At 44.1% G+C, this 23,943-nt stretch overlaps 2 protein-coding genes across 4 annotated transcripts in view; one reads left to right on the top strand and one right to left on the bottom strand.

Annotated features, from left to right (window-relative positions):
- The window catches only part of ZNF397 (zinc finger protein 397), a 49,692-nt gene that overhangs the window by 9,104 nt on the left and 16,645 nt on the right, over positions 1-23,943 (top strand). The window contains exon 6 of the mRNA XM_065932369.1: positions 4,925-4,930. Within this exon, the coding sequence (XP_065788441.1) occupies positions 4,925-4,930 (6 nt within the window). The remainder of the gene's footprint in view (positions 1-4,924; positions 4,931-23,943) is intronic.
- Positions 405-21,392, bottom strand: ZSCAN30 (zinc finger and SCAN domain containing 30). Of its 3 annotated transcripts, none has more exons than XM_065932370.1 (4): positions 21,257-21,392; positions 10,832-11,353; positions 10,421-10,559; positions 405-4,087 (listed from the first exon to the last, which is right to left on the bottom strand). In XM_065932370.1, the coding sequence occupies exons 2-4, from the start codon at positions 11,237-11,239 to the stop codon at positions 3,159-3,161; spliced, it is 1,476 nt and encodes a 491-aa protein (XP_065788442.1). In that variant the 5' UTR covers positions 11,240-11,353; positions 21,257-21,392; the 3' UTR covers positions 405-3,158. The 3 variants fall into 3 exon arrangements, with proteins under 3 accessions (XP_065788442.1, XP_065788443.1, XP_065788444.1); XM_065932371.1 differs by having other exon boundaries at positions 20,796-21,266; XM_065932372.1 differs by having other exon boundaries at positions 20,878-21,266.

Genomic DNA, 23,943 nt, shown 5'->3' with positions numbered 1-23,943 from the left:
TTCACCAGAGTTGCTGGAGGAAAAGTAACTCATCTGTTTCTTTTCTGCTCAGAACCCTCATTTCTTGGGGTGGAGAGGCAGTCCTAAACGGATCCTGCACAAATTCTTGGATTTTAAAAGATGTGGAATGTAGGCACAGTGCTTAATACCAGTTTTCTACCTCTCCCTCACATCCACTGGCTAGTCAACACTGTCTAGATGAGAGAATTAGAAATTTAAACACGTCTGACCTTGGTCTTAGCTCCCCTGTGAACAGCTTTGCTTCTTTTGCCCCTTGAAGTGAATCCTCAGAGCAGGGAGACTTGCCAGTCATTTCCATGCAGAAGGAACTCATCTGGAGAGCATTTCTGCAAAGTCAAGAGGGAGGGTGAGTAGACAGGCCCACCCCCTGCTTTCTGACCGGCCAGAACCAGACACTGCTGCTCAGTAACTTTATCATTCACAGCTGTCTCCTTGGCAGGCACGAATGATGGCAGATCTAGAGGGTCATGGGGTTTTCCTTCACGTGATTCTATTAAGGACCTGCTGAGAGGAGGGGGGAAAGCTGTGGCATTCTCCCAGGCTCTTGCTCCTAAGAGGGGTGGGGAAGTCTTCTGATTCTGGTGGATGCAGGGCATGTGTGTTCACAGAGGGGACTTGTTCTGATTCCCATGTTCTTTCAACCACAGTGCAGCCTCAGATGTCCCCTCAATTTTGTGGCTTCACCTGGTGAACTGCATCCCCAGGGAGTAGCTAGCGTCTCAGACACGTTTTGGCCATGGAGTCAAAGGTGAGATCACCAGCTCCCAGCCTTCCACAGCTCCTTCCCCTGTTCCCCCAACATGTCTCCACTTGTCTTATTGTGCTTATTAATGAGTGATCAGTTTCAAAGCAAAACTTAAAACTCAAATTTTATTACAAGACATCTTGCATTACATTCTCATGCTAAATAGTTGAAGTATAACAACAAGGTCCTACTGTATAGTACAGGGAACTATATTCAACATCCTGAGATAAATCATAATGAAAATGAGTATTTTAAAGAATATGTAGATACATAACTGAATCACTGCTGTACTGCAGAAATTAACAATATTGTAAATCAACTACCAAAAATTTTTTAATGAATAGTTGAAGTATATATTTTAAAGTATAAATGTTAAAAATCAGTTACTAAGAATGATTCACCAGACAAGATTATTACCAAGAAAAAACATATGTGTGTATATTATATATATTAGGGTTTGTGGGTTAAAAAAATGAATAGAAAGTACTCTAAAATGTTAACTGTTTCTGTGGATGATGGGATTCTGGGTGATTTATACTCTCTCATTTTCTGTACTATCAAGATTTACACTTAACAATCAGGAAAAAATATTCAATGGTATTAAAAACATTGAAAACATGAAATCATTTGATTGTCACCTACAGGAAAAGGCAGCTCTGTCCATCTGAAAAATCTTTTTCGATATCTGACTGACCTCACTAGTGATCCTATGGCCTCTGGACACAAAGGCTGTCCCCCCAGTCCTGCCTCCCCTGTTACCCACAACAGCTTTGATCACCATGTCTTCAGAAGTGACAGCATCAGGAACGGAAATTGGGGTATCCTAGAAGAGGACTCAGACTTTCTCTTAGGGATTGACTGCCCTCAACAATTACTGGTAAGTAATTAAAACTGACAAAAATTAGCGAAGTAGAGTTTTGAGGAATCTGAGAGGGTAATTCAACAAATAGTCATTGCCCTCACGTAGCTTAGCATCTGTGAGTCTGATGAAGAGGAGGGCAAGCAGCGAATGAGACAGAGTGGAGCCTGAGAAGACCTCCTACTCCCATGTTCCTGTCAGCTTCTTGTTTCTGAGCCCCAGGGTCATGGGACACAAACACTCCAGTCCACACTGTCCCTCTACCATCCAAAATGTACTCCTTCCTTGATGTACAAACGTGTCTTTTTCATGCATCACAGCCAAGTCTCCCATCACACTAATTCTCTGAGTACTTCAAGAGATTGGGATTGGCCACCCAACTCAGTGACTAAATAGGAAGCGAGGAACCAACACCTCTCCTGGCTTCTGAACCAGGGGCCACAAGAACAAATTGTTGCCAGAGAGAAGTGTCAGAAGAAGGGATGCCTCCAGATCCTCTCTTCATGCCATCAAGCATGAGATAACCTCTGCTGTAACATTCTCTTCCTTCTCACTTTGTTCAGGCTAACCTCTACCCACCTTTTATGTCTTAGCTGAGGCTTCATCACATCCAGGAAGCCTTTGGTGACTCATGGACGAGGTTAGGTATCCCCTGCCATCCATGCATTTCAACAGAATCATACATGCACACACACATATATACATACTCACAGATATGAATATGTGTGTATATGTATTTCTGAATACGCATATGCATATAAGGGCTTCCTTGGTGGCTCAATGGTAAAGAATCCACCTGCAATGCAGAAGCCACAGGAGATGCAGGTTAGATTTTTGGGTTGGGAATATCCCCTGGAGAAGGAAATAGCAACCCACTCCAGTATTCTTGCCTGGAGAATCCCATGGACAGAGGAGTTTAGGGTTGCAAAGAGTCAGATATAACTGAAGCAACTGAGCATGCATGCATGCATATATATATAAAAAAAACTCACTAGCCCTTAACTCAAGATGCAATGGCCGTGTCTGCCGCTGATGAATGACACATACCAGGTGCTCAGTAAATAAGCAGACCTCAACTGACCTCAGCAGGAAGGCCAGGGCTGAGGAGAGAACGGACATGGGAGGAGAATGAGTCATCATTCCCCAAGTACTACTAAACTGATCCAGGGCATAATTCAACATTTCACAACCTCACAATGCAACATTGCAGAGAACTGGATAATTCTCAGCATGTGACTTCACCTGCCAAATACAAATGCTCTTGCCTGGGCAGGGATCCTTGCCATTGGAGACATCACCTCCTAGACCATCTTAGAAGGAGCTCTCTCAGGATCTCTTCCCTAACCCCAGATTTACTGTGAAGGTACCCATTCAACACTTCAACAAACAGCCTTCTGTGGATCTACTCTTATGACAGTTCATTGCACTGGAAGGACAAGAATTCTGCTCTCAGAAAACCTTTATCTTCTGTGGAGTCTCACCCCCAAAGTGAATTCCTAGCATTTCACAATTGTACAACTCTTACCCAAAGAGTTACACTCTGGTGTGAGTTCTCTGATGCTGCATGAGGCCTGATCTATGCCTAAAGGTTTTCCTACATTCACTGCATTCATAAGGCTTTTCCCCACTGTGGATCCTCTGATGCTGGGTGAGGGCTGAGCTTTGATTGAAGGATTTTCCACATGCATTACATTCATAAGGTTTCTCTCCAGTGTGAATTCGCTGATGTTCAATAAGGATAGAGCTTCTACTGAAAGCCTTACCACATTCAGTACATTCATAGCCTTTGTCTCCAGTGTGAATTTTCTTATGCTGAATAAGGGCTGAGCTCCGGCTGAAAGCTCTCCCACATTCACCGCATCCATAAGGCTTCTCTCCAGTGTGAATTCTCCGATGCCGGATGAGCTCTGAGCTGCCCCTGAAGGCTTTTCCACATTCACATCCATAGGGTTTCTCACCACTATGAATTCTCCGATGTCTAACAAGGTCTGAGCTCAGACTAAAGGCTTTGCTACAATCTTGACATGCATAAGGTCTCTCTCCAGTATGAATTCTCTGATGTCTAATCAGCTTTGAGCTCTGGCAAAAGGCTTTCCCGCAGTCCAAGCACTCATAGAGCTTACCCCCAGTGAGAATTCTCGGTTGTGTTTTAGCGTTTGAGTTCAGGCTGAGACTTCCTATACTTTCATTACATTCCAGGAGACTCTTTTCTGTGGAGATTTTCTTGGTGAAGCTTGCCAGGCTAAAATGTTTTTCCTGGGAAGGGAATTGACTCAGTTTGTTCCCAGAAGAACTACCTTTCAGTTTCTCAAAATTGTCCAGACCTCCCAAAACTTCTTCAACTATCTGTCCTGAAGGAGTTTCCCCAGAGAGTCGTCTTGGAGGTATTGTGACTGTTGATGCAATACATTCAATAATTTCTTGCTTTGCTGTCAATACTCTGTCAGCCACAAGTTTGCCATCTAAAAATGTGAATAGAAAATGCAAGTGTCATTTGCTTCCCATGCTGGAAGAAAAAACACTATAATGAGAACAGAAAAGAAATCAAGTGAAATAGGTGTTTACCTATTAGAAAGAAAACTCTTAAATATTAGCTTCCAAATCTAGAATTAAGAGAAGTTACTTGGGGTAGTGAGAGGTGCCCCCCCCCCCCCCCCCCAGAGAGTACTATAGACTAGAATGAGAGTCAGCCTGGGAAAGGAGAGACAGTGAACAGCAAAAGACATTAGCTAAAGGAGATGGTGGTAAAGAGGAGTAGCAGTGAGAGAGCAGGAAGCTGGGAGACAGTCCTGGGTTAGAGGAGAAGGTGTGTTTTTAGGTAATGAGGGAAAGGAAAAGAGGAGATAGGAGCAATGAGGCTAAAGAAAGATGTCTGAGTCTTGAATTTAGTCCTTGTAGAAAAACAGGGGAGCAGAAGATACAGTTAGAAAACACTTCAAGGTTTAGAACTGAAGAGAGGTAGGTGGTGCAAGGGCTTCCCAGGTGGCGCTAGTGGTAAAGAACCCACCAGTCAATGCAGGAGACGTGTGTTCGATCTCTGGGTTGGGAAGATCTGGAGGACAACATGGCAATCTACTCCAGTATTCATGCCTGAAGAATCCCATGGACTGAGGGCCACAGTTCATAGAGTCTCAAAGAGTCAGACATGACTGAATCAACTTAGCACGCATGCACACAGGTGGTGCAAAGGTAAACAGCAGATTCTGGCAAGTTCTTGGTTGATCAAATAATTACAAGCAAATAGAATACGATATGCAGAGCATAATAAAAGGAATCCTGTGAATTCCTGACTTATTCAGGGTCTGGTGGGAGTCTTCTGTGTTCACTTTTTTATTGATAAATGGTCAAAGACGGTTGGAAAGGAGAGGCAGATATGACTGCCTGGTGCCAAACCTTCAGCTCTCACACAACACGCCCCTCTCATTTCTAGATTTCTAGTAACTCAAAACAGGAGGCTACTAAATGATGGCTAAGGTAACTTGAATTATTTTGCATGGAGAAAATCTGAAAAACTGTTAAGTTACTTTCCACCTCCTCAAAGTCTTCCAAACTTATACGCATTCTACAGGTCAGGAAATGAAGACTCAGAGGCTATATCATTGATATGTCTTGTTGATGTTGTTTAGTTGCTAAGTCATGTCTGACTCTTTGCAACCCCATGGACTGTAGCCCGCCAGGCTCCTCTGTCCATGGGATTATTGGAGTGGGTTGCCATTTCTTTCTCTAGGGGATCTTCCTGACCCAGGGATGGAACCCAGGTCTCCTTCTTGGCAGGCAGTTTCTTTATCACTGATCCACCAAGGAAGTTCTATGATGTAAGGTCATAGAATAAATAATTGGTAGAGTTAGGTTTCAACCAAAGATGCTTCACATCAAGGTTTGCAGTTTTCCCTCCATATCATTTGCCTTCCTTATTGGAAGGAAGCAAGGCTATAATTGCACTGAGGGAAAAAAATTTTTTTTAACATTTTTGTTTTATTTTTGTAAAAAAGCATGTTTTTATATGAAAATAAATACCTTTTCTGATATTATTGTAGTTTATGATACTTCAAACACAACAATAAAGTCTCAGTAATTATCTGACCAAAGCAGAGGGCTATCCAGCTTCTCTTTCCCTCACTCCTTACCATAAATCACAGATGGACGACACTGCCTCTTAGATTAGGATGGAACACTCAAATTCACACTGTTCTTGGATCTTAGCCAGAAACTTAAATTAACCAAGCCTGTGCTTGTTCAAAAAGGGAAAAATTATAAATAAAAGCATAATATATAAAAAGGGCTGAATAATAATAAGCACCAACTTGGTTAAAGTCAGAGAAGTAGCAACCCAAAAGAAATTTTCTGAAAGTAGTAAATAGATCAAATTATTAAAGAGTATAAAGTGGCAATAAAATTTTGTAGGGACAAAATTATGGCTGTGAACATTAAAACAGCTGCATAATTTACAGGATTTAAAATATCTCTTACTCCTTGGAAGGAAAGTTATGACCAACCTTGACAGCATATTAAAAAGGTCTGTCTAGTCAAGGCTATGGTTTTTCCAGCAGTCATGTATGGATGTGAGAGTTGGACTATAAAGAAAGCTGAGCGCTGAAGAATTGATGCTTTTGAACTGTGGTTTTGGAAAAGACTCTTGAGAGTCCCGTGGGCTGCAACTCCTTGCAACTCCATGCAACTTCAACCAGTCCATCCTAAAGGAAATCAGTCCTGAATATTCATTGGAAGGACTGATGTTGAAGCTGAAACTCCAATACTTTGGCCACCTGATGAAAAGAGTTAATTCATTTGAAAAGACCCGGGTCCAGGGAAAGATTGAAGGCGGAAGGAGGAGGCGACAGAAAATGAGATGGTTGGATGGCATCACTGACTCAATGGACATGAGTTTGAGTAAACTCCGGGAGTTGGTAATGGACAGGGAGGCCTGGCTTGCTGAAGTCCATGGGGTTGCAGAGAGTCAGACACAGCTGAGAGACTGAACTGAACTGAACTGAAAATACCTCTTCAAATTCTGTAATTACATGAAGTCAAATCATGAGATCAGTGAAAAATCCTGACCTTAGACGTATAGATCAGGAAAATATCAAGATTTTTATTCTTTCAACTATATATGTTTATTATATAAAAATATTAGGATAAACAGTTAACGAATAATTTATGGAAATGAAAGATTAAAAGTAGAATACCAAATGACTACTTGAATATTTAGAAATATTTGTACAAAAATAAGCCAAATAATCTAATTAATATCTCCCAAGAATGAATGATAATTCACAACCAAGCCCAAAGTTCAGAGGCTGGAGGGAAGAGTACAAATTATAGGAGGCACTCTGGAAGAGAAATAAGCCATAGGTTTCCCTGTAGAAAAGCTCTTCTATATAACATCCCCTCACCCCACCCCACTACTTCCCTACCTTCCCAATACCCTATATGGTCTACACTCCTCTTACTGAGGACTCAGCCTTAACTGCACAGGGTAATACTATAAAGATGATGCCCCATTGCCCACTCCAATCACCTTCACAAGTATGGTGCCTCCTTCCCTCAGCTGCTGCACCTGTTGGTTCCTAATGACCTACAGCTCCCCCCTTCTCTGGAGACCTTCCCTGGCAGATGAAAGTCATCCGGCCTAGGAAATCACTCCACCCTTACCGCCCTCCACCCCAACTCAAGAAGGGACAACTCAGCAGTACAATTATGCTCCAGGGGGGACCCCTCCAAAGCCCCATCACATGGATTAAGCCAAGGCTAGGTTTCTTGATCTTGTCCCTTCCTAACCCTACCTCTCTCACTCCATCCAGAGTTCTCCTAAAGAGCATGTTCTCAGCAAACCACCTGCACTCAAATCTCCAACTCAGACTTTTTTTCTTGTAAGACATACTATCAGGCTAGTGAAGAAGCTACAGGAAAATTATATATATTATATAACGAAGGGTGTAAAGTTGTAAAAATGACATGGTGACTCTTACAATCCTGTCAGAGTGGATTCCTCCAATGATTTAAACCTCAGGACCTAGGTGAAAGATGTGAAATGATCCACATTAATACTTCAGAAGTGGAGGTGAAACCCTCATGACTAAAAGAGAGATCAGCATAACGAGATTCATCCGGAATCCAGTAAAGACCATTCAAGGCCATATACTTAGGGACCAGGCATAAATGGAGGATGAGGAAGGCTGGAAGATGGAATCATTGTGGCTATAAGTTGATTGCATCAACAATGTAATACCACTGTGAAAGAGCAAACGATAAAAAGATGCAAAGTGCAACAAATGAGAGGTGTGAATCTACCTTATAAATTAATCAGATCTTCATTAGCATATTTTATTTTTTTATCCCTGTAGTTCAAATGAATGTGCAGAACCTGAAGCATGTCCAGGGGAATGAGCAGAGAGATGGAACACAGAATCAGAGGCAGTGAGACACTTAGTTAAAACAAAGTTAAAGGGCAGTGTACTCATTGCCTTCAAGAATAGGTTGTGTTTTATGAGGGCTCTGCTGAACAAATAAAATGGAATTAACTTAAAGTTGGAAGTAGTTCATATTGAGCCAGAGAAGAAGTTTAAGATTGGTTTAGTTGGCTGGTCTGCCTGCCATAACACAATATCATACACTGGATGGCTTAAACAACAGAAACTTACTTTCTCACAGTTCTGGAGGTTGGAAGTTCAAAATCAATGTGTTGACAGGTTTTTTTTCAGGTCCACCTCTCCGTGATTTGCAGTGGCTTTCTTTCCACTGTGTCTTTAAACGGTTGTCCCTCAATCTGTGTTACGTCCCAATCTCCTCTTCTTATAAGGACACCATCATATTGGATTAGGGATCACTCTAACAATCCCAAGTTAACTTATTTACTTCTTTAAAGGCTCTATCTCAAACACAGTCATATTCTGAGGTACTGAAGGCTAGGGCTTCAACACAGAAATTGGGGATGGGGGTACATAATTCAGCTCACAACAAATATCAGAATGAGAAAACCAAGGACTTAAAAAATTACAAGACAGTCTCATTCCTCAAGACCTTAAAATAGAAATAATCTACTCTAACTGATTTAGATATTTACATACCTTAAGGCAGAGGACTCGAGGAGATGATTTTTAAAATCCACTTGAATGTAGTTCCTGCTGAATGCAGAAGATGGCTCACTTGGCAAATGATGTGTGGGGGGAGCTGGAAGGGAGTTTCCCAAGAGGTCTCAATGTACAGATGCATGGATTCCTTTGGTGAATTGCCAGAATCTGAGAGCTAGCCCTTGACCTTGTGGCCTCATAAACCTAACTTTATCATCATACAAAGAATACATTTACTTCTTGGGGTCAACTCTCATTAGCCAAACTCATGAAACTGAGCAGTAAAACCACAATAAGAATGAATGAATAATGTAACTACCACACAGACCAGACTAGACTAGTGCACTTTTTTTATTATAGCTAAGTTTCATGGGAACTTAATAAGATTGTTTGGTAAAGATGAAATCAGAAGGGTAGGTGGGTCTAACAAACTTGTTAACGAAAACAAGTTAATAAGCCTGATGTATGTGCTGCCCATAGGGATGACTTTGCCAATAACAGAATCAAAGCCCTCTGGTCAGCTTCAAATCCACCCTTCAATGCCCTGCCGGTGACACACTTCGCCCTAGCCGGCTGACATTATGTGAGCTTTAACAGTAGAGGGGGCCAAACGTTCTGGTGTGATCTCTTTTTTTTTCCCTGCAATGTGCAGGGCACCATCCCTCAGGGTGCCTTTCCAGCAAGTTCCATGTCATGGCACCTCCCCATGGGGGGCTCCTGGCAGCCAAGAGGGAGGCTTCTCAGTGAATTCTGCCTCCTAGAACACAACACTCTCCCCCAACCCTGTCCTCGAGCCCCAAAGAGCAGTTTCCCAGCAAGCTTGCCAGCAAGCACTTCCGGGAATATCTCAGTGGGCCGCAGCTGTGCCCTCTTCAACAAGGTCTGGACCTCAGCTCCGCCAGGGGAGGGAGAGGATGTGGCACCCTCGTGCAGACTGGTTCCTTTCTGGGGTGCTCTACCTCAATCCTGGAGACTCCCTACATGTGTTATTTCTGTATACTTAATGGGGTTTTAAAAACTAACTAGTTATTAATCCCCTGTCATAGTTAATAATTCTTAATGCTAAACTTTCCCTGTTCAAGCTACTATGTAATTTCTCTTGCTGATACATTATTCCTCTTCATCTTAGGGAATACCTTGACAGTAGGACCATAATTTTTAAAAAACAGAACAGTGACCTTTGAATATTATGGGTATTATTAGAGAATTTTATTAGCGACTTTAATTCTAAGTTTCTTTTTTTAATTTTTTTAAAATTTATTTTAATATATTTTTTACTATGCTGGGTCTTCACGGCTGTATGTAGGCTTTCTCTAGTTGTGGTGAGAGGGGGCTACTCTCCAGTTGCAGTGCACAGGCTTCTTATTGGGTGGTTCTCACGTGGTGGAGCATGGGCCTCAGTAGTTGTGGCAGACTGGTTTAGCTGAGGCAGGTGGCATCTTCCCTGACCGGGGATGGAACCCATGTCCTCAGCATTAGCAGACAAATTCTTAATCACTGGACCACCTGGGAAGTGCTAAGACCTTAATTCTTAAGCCAGAATTAGAAATTATGTTGGAATTTCAGATTCTAGGCAGAGCCAAAGGAAGAATATTTCTAGGTAAGGGGGCTTTTCCACAACATTTAATGACAGTCACAAGCAGCAGTCATTACGAAAATGCCCCATGCCACGCCTTTAAACCTTCACTTCCATCCTCAATCCCACATGGACTGCAGGCTCCTCACCTCTCTCACAGAAAGCCTGGCACTCCTGAGTCTCATTCTTGCCCTGCTTTTCCAAGGGCTGGAGCTGGATACTCGGTGACTTCAGCGCTCCCACAGACGTCATTTCCTTCCAGGTCATTCCCTGGCCATGAGCTGTGTCCTAGGAGTAATCAAGTACCAACACTATGATTCTGAGGACACATAAGAGGAAAACCCCTAGAATAACGGGGCAGGCCAGCCAGAGTCAGAAACTCAATCAAATGATTAGACAGAGAATAATAAGGCTAAAAGCTCTAGTGACTTGATCCTAGTGGACAAATAAGCCAAAAGGCAAACATTTTTATCACTCTCTGGTAGCCCAGTCAAGTCACTCAGAATGGCTTTCTCGTTAACCTACAAACAGTTAAACAAGCCAGCAAAACACCCCCTCACCTGCCGCCTTGGCTCGTCCAGCTCCTTCTCCAGCTCCTCGAGCATCTCCACCGCATCCTCTCCGCTCTCTGGCCGGGTCTCTCGGAACAAGGCCTGCAGCTCCTCGGGCAGGATGGCCAGGAACTGCTCCAGCACCAGCAGCTCCAGGATCTGCTCCTTGCTGAGCACCTCGGGCCTCAGCCACTGACAGCAAAGCTCGCGGAGCCGGCCCAGGGCCTCCCGGGGCCCCGCGGAGTCAGAGTAGCCAAACCGCCTGAAGCGCTGGCGGAAGGCCTCCTGGCTACAAGCACTTCCCTGACGGCCAAAGTCCTGCCCCCAAACACAGTTTTCTTCTTTGACCTTCAACACGATGAGTCTTTCCTGCCCTTTTGGAGCACAGTAGGCCAAGGATGCAGACTTCCCAGCCATCCTGGGCAGAGACAGCCTAAAGAGGCTGCCTAGCCGAAGCGGTGAGCAGATGGAGGTCTGTCTGAGATTTCTTCTGAGTTCTGATGCTTCAGGGAGCTCCTGAGGTGGACGAAGCTAATGTCACACAGGGGGAAGAAATGTGTTTAGAATATAAATTTGAAGACCAGGTGCCACAGAGCATAGCACTTTAAAGAAAACTGACTAGACGGGAGCTTTCGTATAAATGATACATTCATGGGTGATTCAGGATTTTTCTCAGGAGGTGAAACAGAAAATGTTAAGTATCACTGAAATAAATTCACCTTTTGGTGACCATGTTAGAGGCAACATTGGGGACAGTAAGTAGTGCTCATAGCTCATGGAGAGCAGGAAAAACACTCTAGTGTATTATTACTTCTCAGAATAACAAGCACCATTTTACTGAGCACCTACTAGATGCCAGGCACCTGCTAGATACTTAACATAAATTTAAGATAACTTCCCGAAGAATTCTGTAAGGACAATCATGATTGTGCCCATTTTCCAAATGAGGCTGCTGAGAATCATAAGGGGACCCAAGACACACAGCCAGTAAGCAGTACAACTGTGCTCAGCAAACAGAGTATTTATTAACTCTTTCTATTAAGCCATGGGGTCTCCCCAAAGAGGGGCTTCCTGAGTGGCTCAGTGGTAAAGAATCTGCTCGCCAATGCAGAAGACTTGGGTTCAATCCTTGCGTCAGGAAAATCCTCTGGAGAAGGAAATGGTAACCCACTCCGTTTATTCTTACCTGGGAAATCCCCCAGACAGAGGCGCCTGGCGGGCTACAATCCATGGGGTCACAAAGAGTTGAATGAGACTGAACAACAACTCCTCAAAGAAGGGAATCTTCACTTAATAGACCTACCTTGGGTCAGGCAATTTACAAATACACTTTTATCAGGAAGTGTAAATAACACTAATAGGTATGCATTATCATCCCCACTTTACAGATGAGAACTGAGGTTCTCGAAAGCTAAGTAATTTGCCCAAGGTCCCAAACTGGTATACAGCAAAGTCAAGACATGAACCTAGAACAGCCCAACTCTGATGCACTGGCTTTTTAAAATTACAGAATGGGTTAATGCCCAGGACAATCTAGGTCGATACTGTAAATTAAGAAAGAGGGTGAAACTGTTAAGGAAAGGTCATGGAGAATGGCCACGGTGATGTACAGAAAAGGAAGGTTTATTACTGACTTTAAGTCACAAGGTTCTGAGACAGCACAAAGAAAAGAGGAATGGATTCCTTCATCCATTATCTCAACAATACTTGAGCTATATGCTAGGCGGTGTATTGATCAGGATTCTCAGGGTATGAAGGTCTGTTTTCAAGGACTCCCAGTTTAGTACAGGAAAGTGACAGACAAACACAGTGCAATACATCCAAGGATCAAGAGAGGAAGACAAGGTAGCCCGGAAAGATGACCAAGACCAGGAAGAACTGCCTGCCTGGGGGAATCATCTCAGCATGACCTGATATGTGTGAGCTGGGTAAAGCCGTAGAGGAAAGTCATTCAGGCAAGGAGCAGTGGGTGTAAGAGGACGTGGCCCACTGAGGAAACTGCAGAAAGGCCAGGCTCAGCATGCTGTGGCTCAGAATCAACCACGGAGCACAGACCTCAGGGCAGACTTGTTCAGTCAGAATCTCCATGGGTGGGACTCCAATAAGTGCCATAGATGCTTCTGATGTGCAGCCAGAGTAAAAAGTCCTGGATCAGAGCCTGGGCAGAAGGAATAGTGAGAGAGGACAGAACTCAACAAAGAGAAATTTAGGGATATTTTTCTCCTTAATTTTGTGGTATTTGGAAAATATTAAATACATTTCTTTAGTTCTTCTTACAATTGACATTTAAGAAATTCCATGACAATGCACAGATACTATGCCTCACCAACTTGTCCTTCACTGGGTAGCTGAAGCATTGTCACTGTTCCTTTTCCATCTCCTTCACAGGTCCGCCCTCCTCTACATCAGAGATCCACAGGTCAGACCTAAGCCCACCACCAGTGCTCTCAGCCTCTCCCAGGCAATATCATCCTTACCTTCATTTACCATCCATCTCTAGTCTAGGCTTCCCATCTGAGCTCCAATTCTATTTGCCTATTGTGACTCACATCCATCATAAATCCTCTTGGATTTCTCACAAGGACCTCAAACTCAGCACATCCATGATCAACTGATGATTCCTCTCACCCCAACCTGCTCCTCTCTCAGGAAGATCCCCCTCAGGAAGCAAGAACAACCATCTGGCTGTACTGCCAGAAACAAGGAAGCATGCCTAACACATTCTTCCTATATTTAATTCAAATTCAGTCCTATTGATTTGATTTCCTATCTCCAGAATCTACCTTTCCCCATCACTACCAGCACCACCTTCATTCCGGCCACTATCCTTGTCACACTGTACGAGAACCCAGTCTGTTTCTAATGTAACCACAGTGACTTCTTCAAGTTGCAGATCAGATCCTGTTCCCCCAACTAGTTTTAAAAAAGCAAAAACAAAAACAATGGATAATCAACAAGTACCCACTGTAATGCACAGAGAACTCTGCTCAATATTTTATAATAATTTAAATGGGAAAAGAATCTGAAATACAACACAAACACATGTAACTGAATCACCTCGTTGTACACCTGAAACTAACACAAGACTGTTAATCAACTACATACACGTGCTTGGTCACTCAGTCCTGTCTGAGCCTTTGTGACCCCATGGACTGTAGCCCAGCAGGCTCGCCAGTCTATGAGATTCTCCAGGCAAGAATACTGGAGTGGGTCGCCATTCCCTTCTCCAGGGGATCTTCCTGATCCAGGGGTCACACCCAAGTCTCCTGCATTGCAGGCAGATTCTTTACTATCTGAGCCACCAGGGAAGCCCACTATGGTGGTGCTGGTTTAGTTGCTAAGTCGTGTCCGACTCTTGCGATCCCATGGACTATAGCCCACCAGGCTCGTCGGTCTATGAGATTCTCCAGGCAAGAATACTGGAGTGGGTCGCCATTCCCTTCTCCAGGGGATCTTCCTGATCCAGGGGTCACACCCAAGTCTCCTGCATTGCAGGCAGATTCTTTACTATCTGAGCCACCAGGGAAGCCCACTATGGTGGTGCTGGTTTAGTTGCTAAGTCGTGTCCGACTCTTGCGATCCCATGGACTATAGCCCACCAGGCTCGTCGGTCTATGAGATTCTCCAGGCAAGAATACTAGAGTGGGTCGCCATTTCCTTCTCCAGAGGATCTCCGTGACCCAGGAATCAAACCCAGGTCTCCTGCATTGCAGGCAGATTCTTTACCGATTGAGTTATGAGGGAAGTCCTATGTCAACTATACTCCAATATAAAATAAAAATTAAAGACAAAAAACTCCAAAGCCCTTTAGCCAAGGTAAGACTGTCTTTGATTGCACTCATGTCACTTTACAGATTCCTGGGCCATACCCCAGCCTGAGCCAGAACCTCATCGTAGGTGGGGTTTTAGATCTGTAAAACAGTCTACGGCCATACCACCCTGAACACGCCCGATCTCATCTGATCTCGGAAGCTAAGCAGGGTCGGGCCTGGTTAGTACTTGGATGGGAGATCTGTAAAACAGTCTGCAAGCAATTCTGATGTGTAGGCAGGCTTGAGAACCCTGGACCAGTCAGGAAGTCATGAAAGAGGATCGTGTTTCTTTCCCTCAGAGCACTTCTCTCATTTTGTCAGTATATATACAGCCCCAACCATGAACAAAGATTCAATTAAAGATTTACATAAAGGCCTCACAAATAGCATTGGTTCCACCCATCAGAGCAAGACCCAGATTTTCCCGTAGCCACTCCCTCCCATCAAGAAGCTTCCACAATCCTCTTATCCTTATCCATCAGAGGACAGAAAAAATGAAAACCACATCACAGAAAACTAACCAAACTGATTACATGGACCACAGCCTTGTCTAACTCAATGAAACTATGAGCCATGCCATGTAGGGCCACCCAAGATGGACAGGCCATGGAGGAGAGTTCTGACAAAATGTGGTCCACTGAAGAAAGGAATGACAAACCACTTCAGTATTCTTGCCTTGAGAACCCCATGAACAGAATGAAAAGGCAAAAAGATTTGACACTGACAGATGACCTCCCTAGGTCAGTAGTTGCCTAATATGATACTGGAGAAAAGTGGAGAAATAGCTCCAGAAAGAATGAAGAGGCTGAGCCAAAGCAAAAACAACACCCAGTTGTGGATGTGACTGGTGATGGAAGTAACGTCCGATACTGTAAAGAACAATATTGCGTAGGAACCTGCAATTTTAGGTCCACGAATCAAGGTAAATTGGAAGTGGTCAAAGCGGAGATGGCAAGAGTGAATGTCGCCATTTTAGGAATCAGTGAACGAAAATGGACCAGAATGAGGGAATTTAATTCAGATGACCATTACATCTACTACTATGGGCAAGAATCCCTTAGAAGAAATGGAGTAGCCCTCCTAGTCAACAGGAATCTGAAATGCAGTACTTGAGTGCAATCTCAAAAATGACAGAATGATCTCTGTTCATTTCCAAGGCAAACCATTCAATATCCCAGTTATCCAAGTCTATGACCCAGCCACTAATGCCAAAGAAGCTGAAGTTGAACGGTTCTATGAAGATCTACAAAACCTTCTAGAACTAACCAAAAAAAAAAAAAACAAAAAACAAAAAAAGGCATCCTTTTCATCATAGGAGACTGGAATGCAAAAGTAGGAAGTCAAGAGATACCTGGAGTAACACGCAAGTTTAGCCTTGGAGTACAAAATGAAGCAGGGCAAAGGCTAACAGAGTGTTGCCAAGAGAATGCACTAGTCTTAGCAAACACCCTCTTCCAACAATGCAAGAAACGATTCTACACATGGACATCACCAGATGGTCAATACTGAAATCAGATTGATTATATTCTTCGCTGCCAAAGATGGAGAAGTTCTATACAGTCAGCAAAAACAAAACTGGGAGCTGACTGTGGCTCAGATCATGAACTCCTTATTGCCAAATTCACACTTAAATTGAAGAAAGTAGGGAAAACCACTAGACCACTCAGGTATGACCTAAATCAAATCCTTTACAATATTACAGTGGAAGTGACAAATAGATTCAAGGATTAGATCTGATAGACACAGTGCCTGAAGAACTATGGGCGGAGGTTTGTGACATTGTACAGGAGGCAGTGATCAAGATCATACTCAAGAAAACAAAATGCAAAAAGGCAAAATGGTTGCTTGAGGAGGCCTTGTAAACAGCTGAGCAAAGAAGAGAAGCAAAAAGCAAAGAAGAAAAGGGAAGATATGCCCATCTGAATGCAGAGCTCCAAAGAATAACAAGAGATAAGATAGCCTTCCTAAGTGACCAATGCAAAGAAATAGAGGAAAACAATAGAATGGGAAAGACTAGAGACTTCAAGAAAATTAGAGATACCAAGGGAACATTTCATGCAAAGATGGGCACAATAAAAGACAGAAATGGTATGGACCTAACAGAAGCAGAAGATATTAAGAAGAGGTGGCAAGAATACACAGAACTATATGAAAAAGACCTTAATGATGCAGATAACCATGATGATGTGATCACTCACCTAGAGCCAGACATCCTGGAATGCAAAGTTGGAATGCAAAGATGGAATTCCAGCTGAGTTCTTTTAAATCCTAAAAGATGATGCTGTAAAAGTGCTGCAGTCAATATGCAAGCAAATTTGGAAAACTCAACATGGCCACAGGACTGGAAAAGGTCAGTTTTCATTCCAATCCCAAAGAATGTTCAAACTACCGCACAACTGCACTCATCTTACATGCTAGCAAAGTAATGCTCAAAATTCTCGAGGCTAGGCTTCAACAGTATGTGAACCAAGAAGTTCCAGATGTTCAAGTTGGATTTAGAAAAGGCAGAGGAAGCAGAGATCAAATTGCCAACATCAGCTGGATCATAGAAAAAGCAGGAGAATTCCAGAAAAACATCTAATTCTGCTTCATTTACTATACCAAAGCCTTTGACTATGTGGATCACAACAAACTGTGGAAAATTCTTAATGAGATGGGAATACCAGACCACCTGACCTGCCTCCTGAGAAATGTGTATGCAAGTCAAGAAGCAACAGTTAGAACCAGACATAGAGCAACAGACTGGTTCTGGATTAGGAAAGGAGTACGTCAGGGCCATATACTGTCACTCTGCTTATTTACCTTATATGCAGAGTACATCATCTGAAATGCTGGACTGGATGAAGCACAAGCTGGAATCAAGATTGCCAGGAGAAATATCAACCTCAGATATGCAAATGACACCACCCTTATGGCAGAAAGTGAAGGGAAACTAAAGAGCCTCTTCGTGAAAGTGAAAGAGAGTGAAAATGATGGCTTAAAACTCAACATTCAAAAAAGTAAGATCATGGCATCCGGTCCCATCACTTCATGGCAAACATATGGTGAACACATGTAAATCCGTGGCTGATTCATGTCAGTGTATGGCAAAAACCACTACAACATTGTAAAGTAATTAGCCTACAACTAATAAAAATAATTGGGAAAAAAATAAAATAAAAAACGCTTGCTCCTTGGAAGAAAAATTATGACCAACCTAGACAGCAAATTAAAAAGCAGAGACGTTACTTAGTCAACAAAGGTCCATATAGTCAAAGCTATGGTTTTTCCAGTGGTCACGTATGGATGTGAGAGTTGGACCATAAAGAAAGCCGAGAGCCAAAGAACTGATGCTTTTGAACTGTGGTGTTAGAGAAGACCCTTGAGAGTCACTTGGACAGCAAGGAGATCAAGCCAGTCAATCCTCAATAAAGTCAGTCCTGAATATTCATTGGAAGGACTCATGTTGAAGCTGAAGCTCTGATAGTTTGGCCACCTGATGCAAAGAACTGACTCATTTGAAAAGACCCTGATGCTGGGAAAGACTGAAGGCAGGAGAAGGGAATAACAGAGGATGAGATGGTTGGACGGCATCACCAACTCAATGGACGTGAGTTTGAGCCAGCTCTGGGAGTTGGCGTGTTGCAGCCCATGGGGTTGCAGAGTCAGACACAACTGAGGGACTGAACTGAACCGTACTTCAGTGGATTATCTGAGTAATACCCATGTGCGTGGGCTCAGTTGCTTCGGTCATATTCAACTCTTTGTGACCCCATGGACTGTATCCTGCCAGGCTCCTTGCCTATGCCCTCCTTCAGGGGATCTTCCAGACCCAGGGATTGAAGTGGCAGCTCCTTCATTTCCTTCACTGCCAGTGGATTCTTTACTGCTGAGCCACCAGGGACACTCAAGCGATACCTACTGTCCTCCACAATAAGATTATAAGCCACATCAAGATCTTTGCTCCCACTGTGTCTCCATCACCCAATCCAATGTGTGGTATATAGTAGGTGTTACACATATAAAAGAGAGTGTCACTACAGTTAAGAAAGGAGAGTTTAAAACAGGCAGTGGTCAACATTGTTAAATGCCTAATTAGGTCTGAAAAAGTCCCCATTTCTCATACTGCAGGGAGATGACTTAGCTCACGGGAAAAGCACCAGCTTTGGAATCAGGTGACCCCACAGTGTGGAATCATAATGCAGCCTCTTACAAGCTATGTGACATTAGTCGCCAACTAAACCTTTCTGAGATTCCATTTCTTCTTCATTAAAAATGGAGTCAACAATGCTTTCATCACAGAGTTATTACAGGAATTGGAAATAACATAGACTATTTAGAGTTCTGCTTGGTATATTAAGCATTTTTTTTATTCTGATGCTTTGACATCTAGAACCTTTTCAACACTGGAGGGACTGCCCTTTCCAGGGCTGGCAGATTCCAAGAGATAGCAAACTTGCCTGCAGGTATGCCTTTTACATACCAAGCAACCAATCCAGAGCCCCACACACCCACCACCTCCTCCTGGGGGTTTCTCATCCAGAGTCACCATTCCCCGGCCCTAATCACCCCAGGACCAGGTATCAGACAATCAGGGACAACTCAGAGCCCTGTCCCTACTTTGAAATTATTCAAAGTAGCCAATCCTAAACCTGATGACCTTGCCCTGTTTCTTGTCACACAAGACACAATAAAGGCTCCTGCCCACTTTCTGCTCATATCACCTCCTAGCTGCCCCTGGTGCTTCCCTAAGTGGCTCTGTGGGCCAGGCATGCCCCTGCTTCTTTGGGATCTGTAACAGACTACCTTTTCACACCAATCAACTCCTGATCTGTTGACCTCCCCATAACTAAATAATAATAAAAGTTGCGTTTTAAAACACTTGACCCAGAGCAGATTCTCAACACATTGTGCATACAGCACTCAACATAGTGGATAAGGGAGACGCAAATTTCACGTCAGAAGGCATAGGTTACAGAATAGGCTTTATTGGGGAAACTTACCGAGTGGTGAGGAAAAGGAGCACATGTCCCCTGACTCCCCCATTATCCCATAGAAAGGAATTCCAGTGTTGATTTTTTTTTCTCTCCTTTTGTTTTGGGTTTTTGGTTTTTTGTGTTTTTTCGGGTGTATGCAGCATGCGGGGTTTGAGTTCCCTGACCAGGGATCCAACCCATGCCCCCTGCACTGACCCGCCGGGGAATTTACGGAAGGTAATTCAAGGGAGTGCTCCTTCTACAATCTTAGTGTAAATATAAGAAAGCAGCCTTGTCAGCAAAGGGCGTAAGTCGACTGCGCTGGACCAGAAGCGTGAATTTAAGTGTCAGCTGTTTATGGAGTTGTCTAAGGGACCTAGTTGCAGGCCAGAAGCACCTCTGGGAGATGAGATCCTGGTCTCAGGTAGCTCTTAGTCCAAGAAACCCAAGGAAGTCCAGGGCACTTGTGGACATTCTTGCTTACTGCAATATAAAGTATCTACCTTGTCTGCTTAAACTGTAACAGAAAACACTAATTGAGCTTTCACTGTAGTGTCCAGCATCAGCTACCTGTTCTAAGTCTCTTCATTCATTTCATCTTTATAGCACCCTATATTCTAAAGTTTTACAGAAGAAAAACAGAGAAGTTATGTATTTTGTCTCAGGGCACAAGGCTAGTTAGTAATCTGGATTGTTTTGAAACCCAATGGTCTGACTCCAGAGTTCATACTCTTAGATGGGTACCCTGCTGACCTGCCCTTTCACATCTGCCTTCTCCACTAAACCAACTGCACTTTTGAGGAGAGCCTGTGTTTTCATGCAATTCTCTAACAATATTTATTGAGTTCCTACTTTGTGCAGGCACTGTGCTAGGCAGTGAGCAAAGAGTTATAAACAAGACATTGTCCTTGCATTGTGGTTGTTGAGTTGCTAAGTGTGTCAGAATTTTACAACTCCTGTGACCACCCCCACCCTCACCAAGGACTGTAGCCCGCCAGGCTCCTCTATCCATGGGTTTTCCTTCTCCAGGGGATCCTCCCAAGCCAGGGATGGAACCAGCGGTCTCTTGCACCTCATGCATTGGCAGATGGAGTCCTTACCACTGCCCCTCCTGGGAAGCCCTAACCACTGAGACACCAGGGACTTAAAAACAGTAGGGAAAGGCAAATGTTAAAAAAAGAGGGGGAAAAAAGAGCAGGTAATTACCTGATTTAATCGTTAAAGAACTACAAGGGGGAGAGTAGAAGGTGCTCTGAGAGTGGCTGGTTTAAAAAAAAAAAAATCTAACTTAGACTGGGGAAGTCAAGAAGGATGGCTAAGATAGGACACAAGAACGAACTCTGGGCGAGTGAAATGGGAGGAAGGATTCCATCCGTGTCCCTGCGACTCCTCCGTCAGCGGCCAGGCACACAGGAAGCGCCCGGTTAGTGCTCGCGGAGTCCGGGGATGCAAAGGTGGGTGGACGAACCGCAAGCGGACAAACCCATGAAAGAATGGACCGACAGACGGATGCGCCGACGGACGGAAGGGCGGGCAGCCAGACGGTACCGTTGAGGGGCGACCACTTGGTAGAACCGCATGCTCTGCCTGGGGCCTAGGCAGGCCGAGGCCGGACAGCAGCGGTTTGGGAAGCACCCGGGGCCGCGGGGCCGCACCGCCTCACTCACCCTTCGCTCCGCGGGCGGCAGGGAGTGACCTCAGGTGAGGGGCAGAATGACCTCGGGTGGCGCGCGCCGGAAGTGGGGGGCGGCGCGCCCCTCTAGGCCGCCCGGAGGACTGCAGCTCTGTGGCGGGCGCGCGGCGGGGTTCCGAGGACCGTTGAGGGGGCCGGGGAGAAGAAGCGGGTCTCTGGGTGGGACCTGGTGGGTACCGCCCCAGGTCGAAAACGGTTGACGGGAGACTGTAAGAGGAAAATAGAGATAGAAGTAGCGATAGAGCTTAATGTAGCATCAAGGAGCTAAAAACAGAACCGACCATCTGTAAATCCGGGGCAGAGGACTAGATCATATTCGTACACCGCGCACGCTGTCTGCAAGGACAGTTCTTGAAGCTACAGGGCGGAGAGTAGGGGAAGGGGTCTTACCCCAGCGTGGCGAGAGTGTAAAGTGCAGAGCCACCCTACCGTCGACTACAAGGGCGTGGGGATCTGGGACCCAGCAGTAGAAGGTCAATACTTTTCTCAAAGACCGCGGTACTCAAGCTGAGCCTTGCCGCCGCCGGGGTAAAATGGAGATTTAGGAGTGCAGTGTTCCTAGCAGGTAGGGAGCGGCAGGAGCGAGAGCACAGCGATGGGAAGCTCAGGGCCCGCTGGGGAATTAGCCCAGCATCTTGGTTGGCCGGATCCTAGGCTAAGGGATGGGTTGGGATCAGGTTTGGAGGATTTCAGATGCCCCTGCTGAGGAATCAGGAATGCATTTAGTTAGCGGTGCAGGACATTTACGTGTGACATGACCAGAATTGTAATTCTGCGGCAGTATCTGACAGTGCTTTGGGGACGGGATTAAAGGACAAAAGAGATGAAAGAGGACAGGCCGTTAAAAATGTAAACTTAGCAAGATTTGCGAGTATCTGAAAATATGACTAAAGATAGGGAAGAGACAAACCAAGGGAGATCTTGTGGAAAAAAAACAAGGAATTATAAAATACTAGTATCTGAGGGAAGGAAGGGGTAGAGCTGGTAGAGATGAGGAGCTTCTCAGAGAAGCTGGGCCCAGCTAGTTCAAACATCATAAAAGCCAGGAGAGCTCTCAGGAGAGGGAACAAATGACTAGGAGATGCTGCAGAGAGCTGGAGATGGTGCTTACTAATGCTAGAATTAAGGCAAAGGGGGAAGAAGGGCCAGAGGGGTGTTACCTGTGTAACTTGCCTGGGGTTCGAAGTGTAAGGTAAGGCCCTGAGAATAGATAATAATTCCTTTCGAGAAATGTGATAATGCAGGAAGGAAAAAGAGAGGAAACTCGTTGGTTGAGGCAACAGGATTGTAAGGAGTTTGTTTTCTAAGGAGATTACAGACCTAATTATATTTGTAGAATAAAGGTAGAGAGTGAGTGGGGAGAAAAATTGAAGATAGAATAGAGGAATAGTCGATGGGGAGAGAATAAGACCAGATAGGTCTCAGGAAGTAAGATGAAACACTATAATTAAAAATGGTACATTTAGTCTGTGTTGTCATGCTCTGAATGTAGACCAACCACGTAGTATCAATAGGTGATACTCATTTTACAAGTAAATAAGTGCACTGGTTACTGAATTGTCACAAACTGAGCACACCTGTGTTACTAGCACTCAGATGAACAAACAGTATTATCTATCCTCAGAAGTGCCTACTGCAGTCTCCTCAAGCTGCTACCCTCCCCCGGCCCTAAAAGATAGAAACTACCCTGGAGGAGGGCATGGCAACCCACTTCAGTATTCTTGCCTGGAGAATCCCCGTGGACTGTAGCCTGCCAGGCTCCTCTGTCCATGGGGTCACAAAGAGTCGGACACGACTGAGTGACAGCATAGCATACATAACACTAAACCCTTAACGTGATAGGTTAGTCTTGCCTATTCTTGTACTTTATATAAATGGAACTCAATATGCACTCTCTTAATTCAGCCTTCATTCAACACTGTGTGAAATTCATATTGCTTTCTGTAGATGTACACTGTACAATTCTCATTTCTAGTTAGAATATATTGTGTGATTATGCCAATACTCAGACATTCTATTATTGGTGAACATTATTGAGAGTGAAGTATTTAACTCTCTAAATACATTATTCTGGGATGTTAAGCTAACCTTGTATTACTAAGATAAATTCCACTTAATCGTGATTTTTTAATATATTAATGGATTTAATTTACTCATATTTGAGAATATTTGTGTCCCTATTGTTAGAGATATTCGTCTGTAGTTTTCTTTTCCTGTGATATCTTTGTCTCACTTTGGTATCAGAGTAATTAATGGCCCCTTTTATTTTTTGGGAGAGATTGTGAAGGATTAATATTCACTTCCCTGATAGCTCAGTTGGTAAAGAATCCACCGGCAATGCAGGAGACCCTGGTTTGATTTCTGGGTCAGGAAGATCCGCTGGACAAGGGATAGGCTACCCACTCCAGTATTCTTGGGTTTCCCTTATGGCTCAGCTGGTAAAGAATCCACCTGCAATGCAGGAGACCCTGGTTGGATCCCTGGGTTGGGAAGATCCCCTGGAGAAGGGAAAGGCTACCCACTCCAGTATTCTGGCCTGGAGAATTCCATGGACTGTATAGTCCATGGGGTCCCAAAGACTTGGATGTGACTTTCACTTTCAATGTTCTTAAACTGTTTGAGAGATTTCACTAGTGACGCAATCTGGGCCTGTGCTTTTCC

The sequence above is a fragment of the Muntiacus reevesi genome, chromosome 4 (assembly GCF_963930625.1).
Source record: "Muntiacus reevesi chromosome 4, mMunRee1.1, whole genome shotgun sequence".
In the NCBI taxonomy this organism is placed as follows: domain Eukaryota; kingdom Metazoa; phylum Chordata; class Mammalia; order Artiodactyla; family Cervidae; genus Muntiacus; species Muntiacus reevesi.
Note: the sequence above shows the minus strand (reverse complement) of the source record. Positions and strands in the feature narration are given on the sequence as shown.

Coding starts and splice junctions, on each gene's coding strand:
- ZSCAN30 (XM_065932370.1), bottom strand. CDS start 11,239: ATGGCTGGGAAGTCTGCATCCTTGGCCTACTGTGCTCCAAAAGGGCAG. Junction 10,560..10,831: donor TGGACGAGCCAAGGCGGCAG/GTGAGGGGGTGT, acceptor GATTACTCCTAG/GACACAGCTCATGGCCAGGG. Junction 4,088..10,420: donor CCAGGCTTTCTGTGAGAGAG/GTGAGGAGCCTG, acceptor TCACATTTTTAG/ATGGCAAACTTGTGGCTGAC.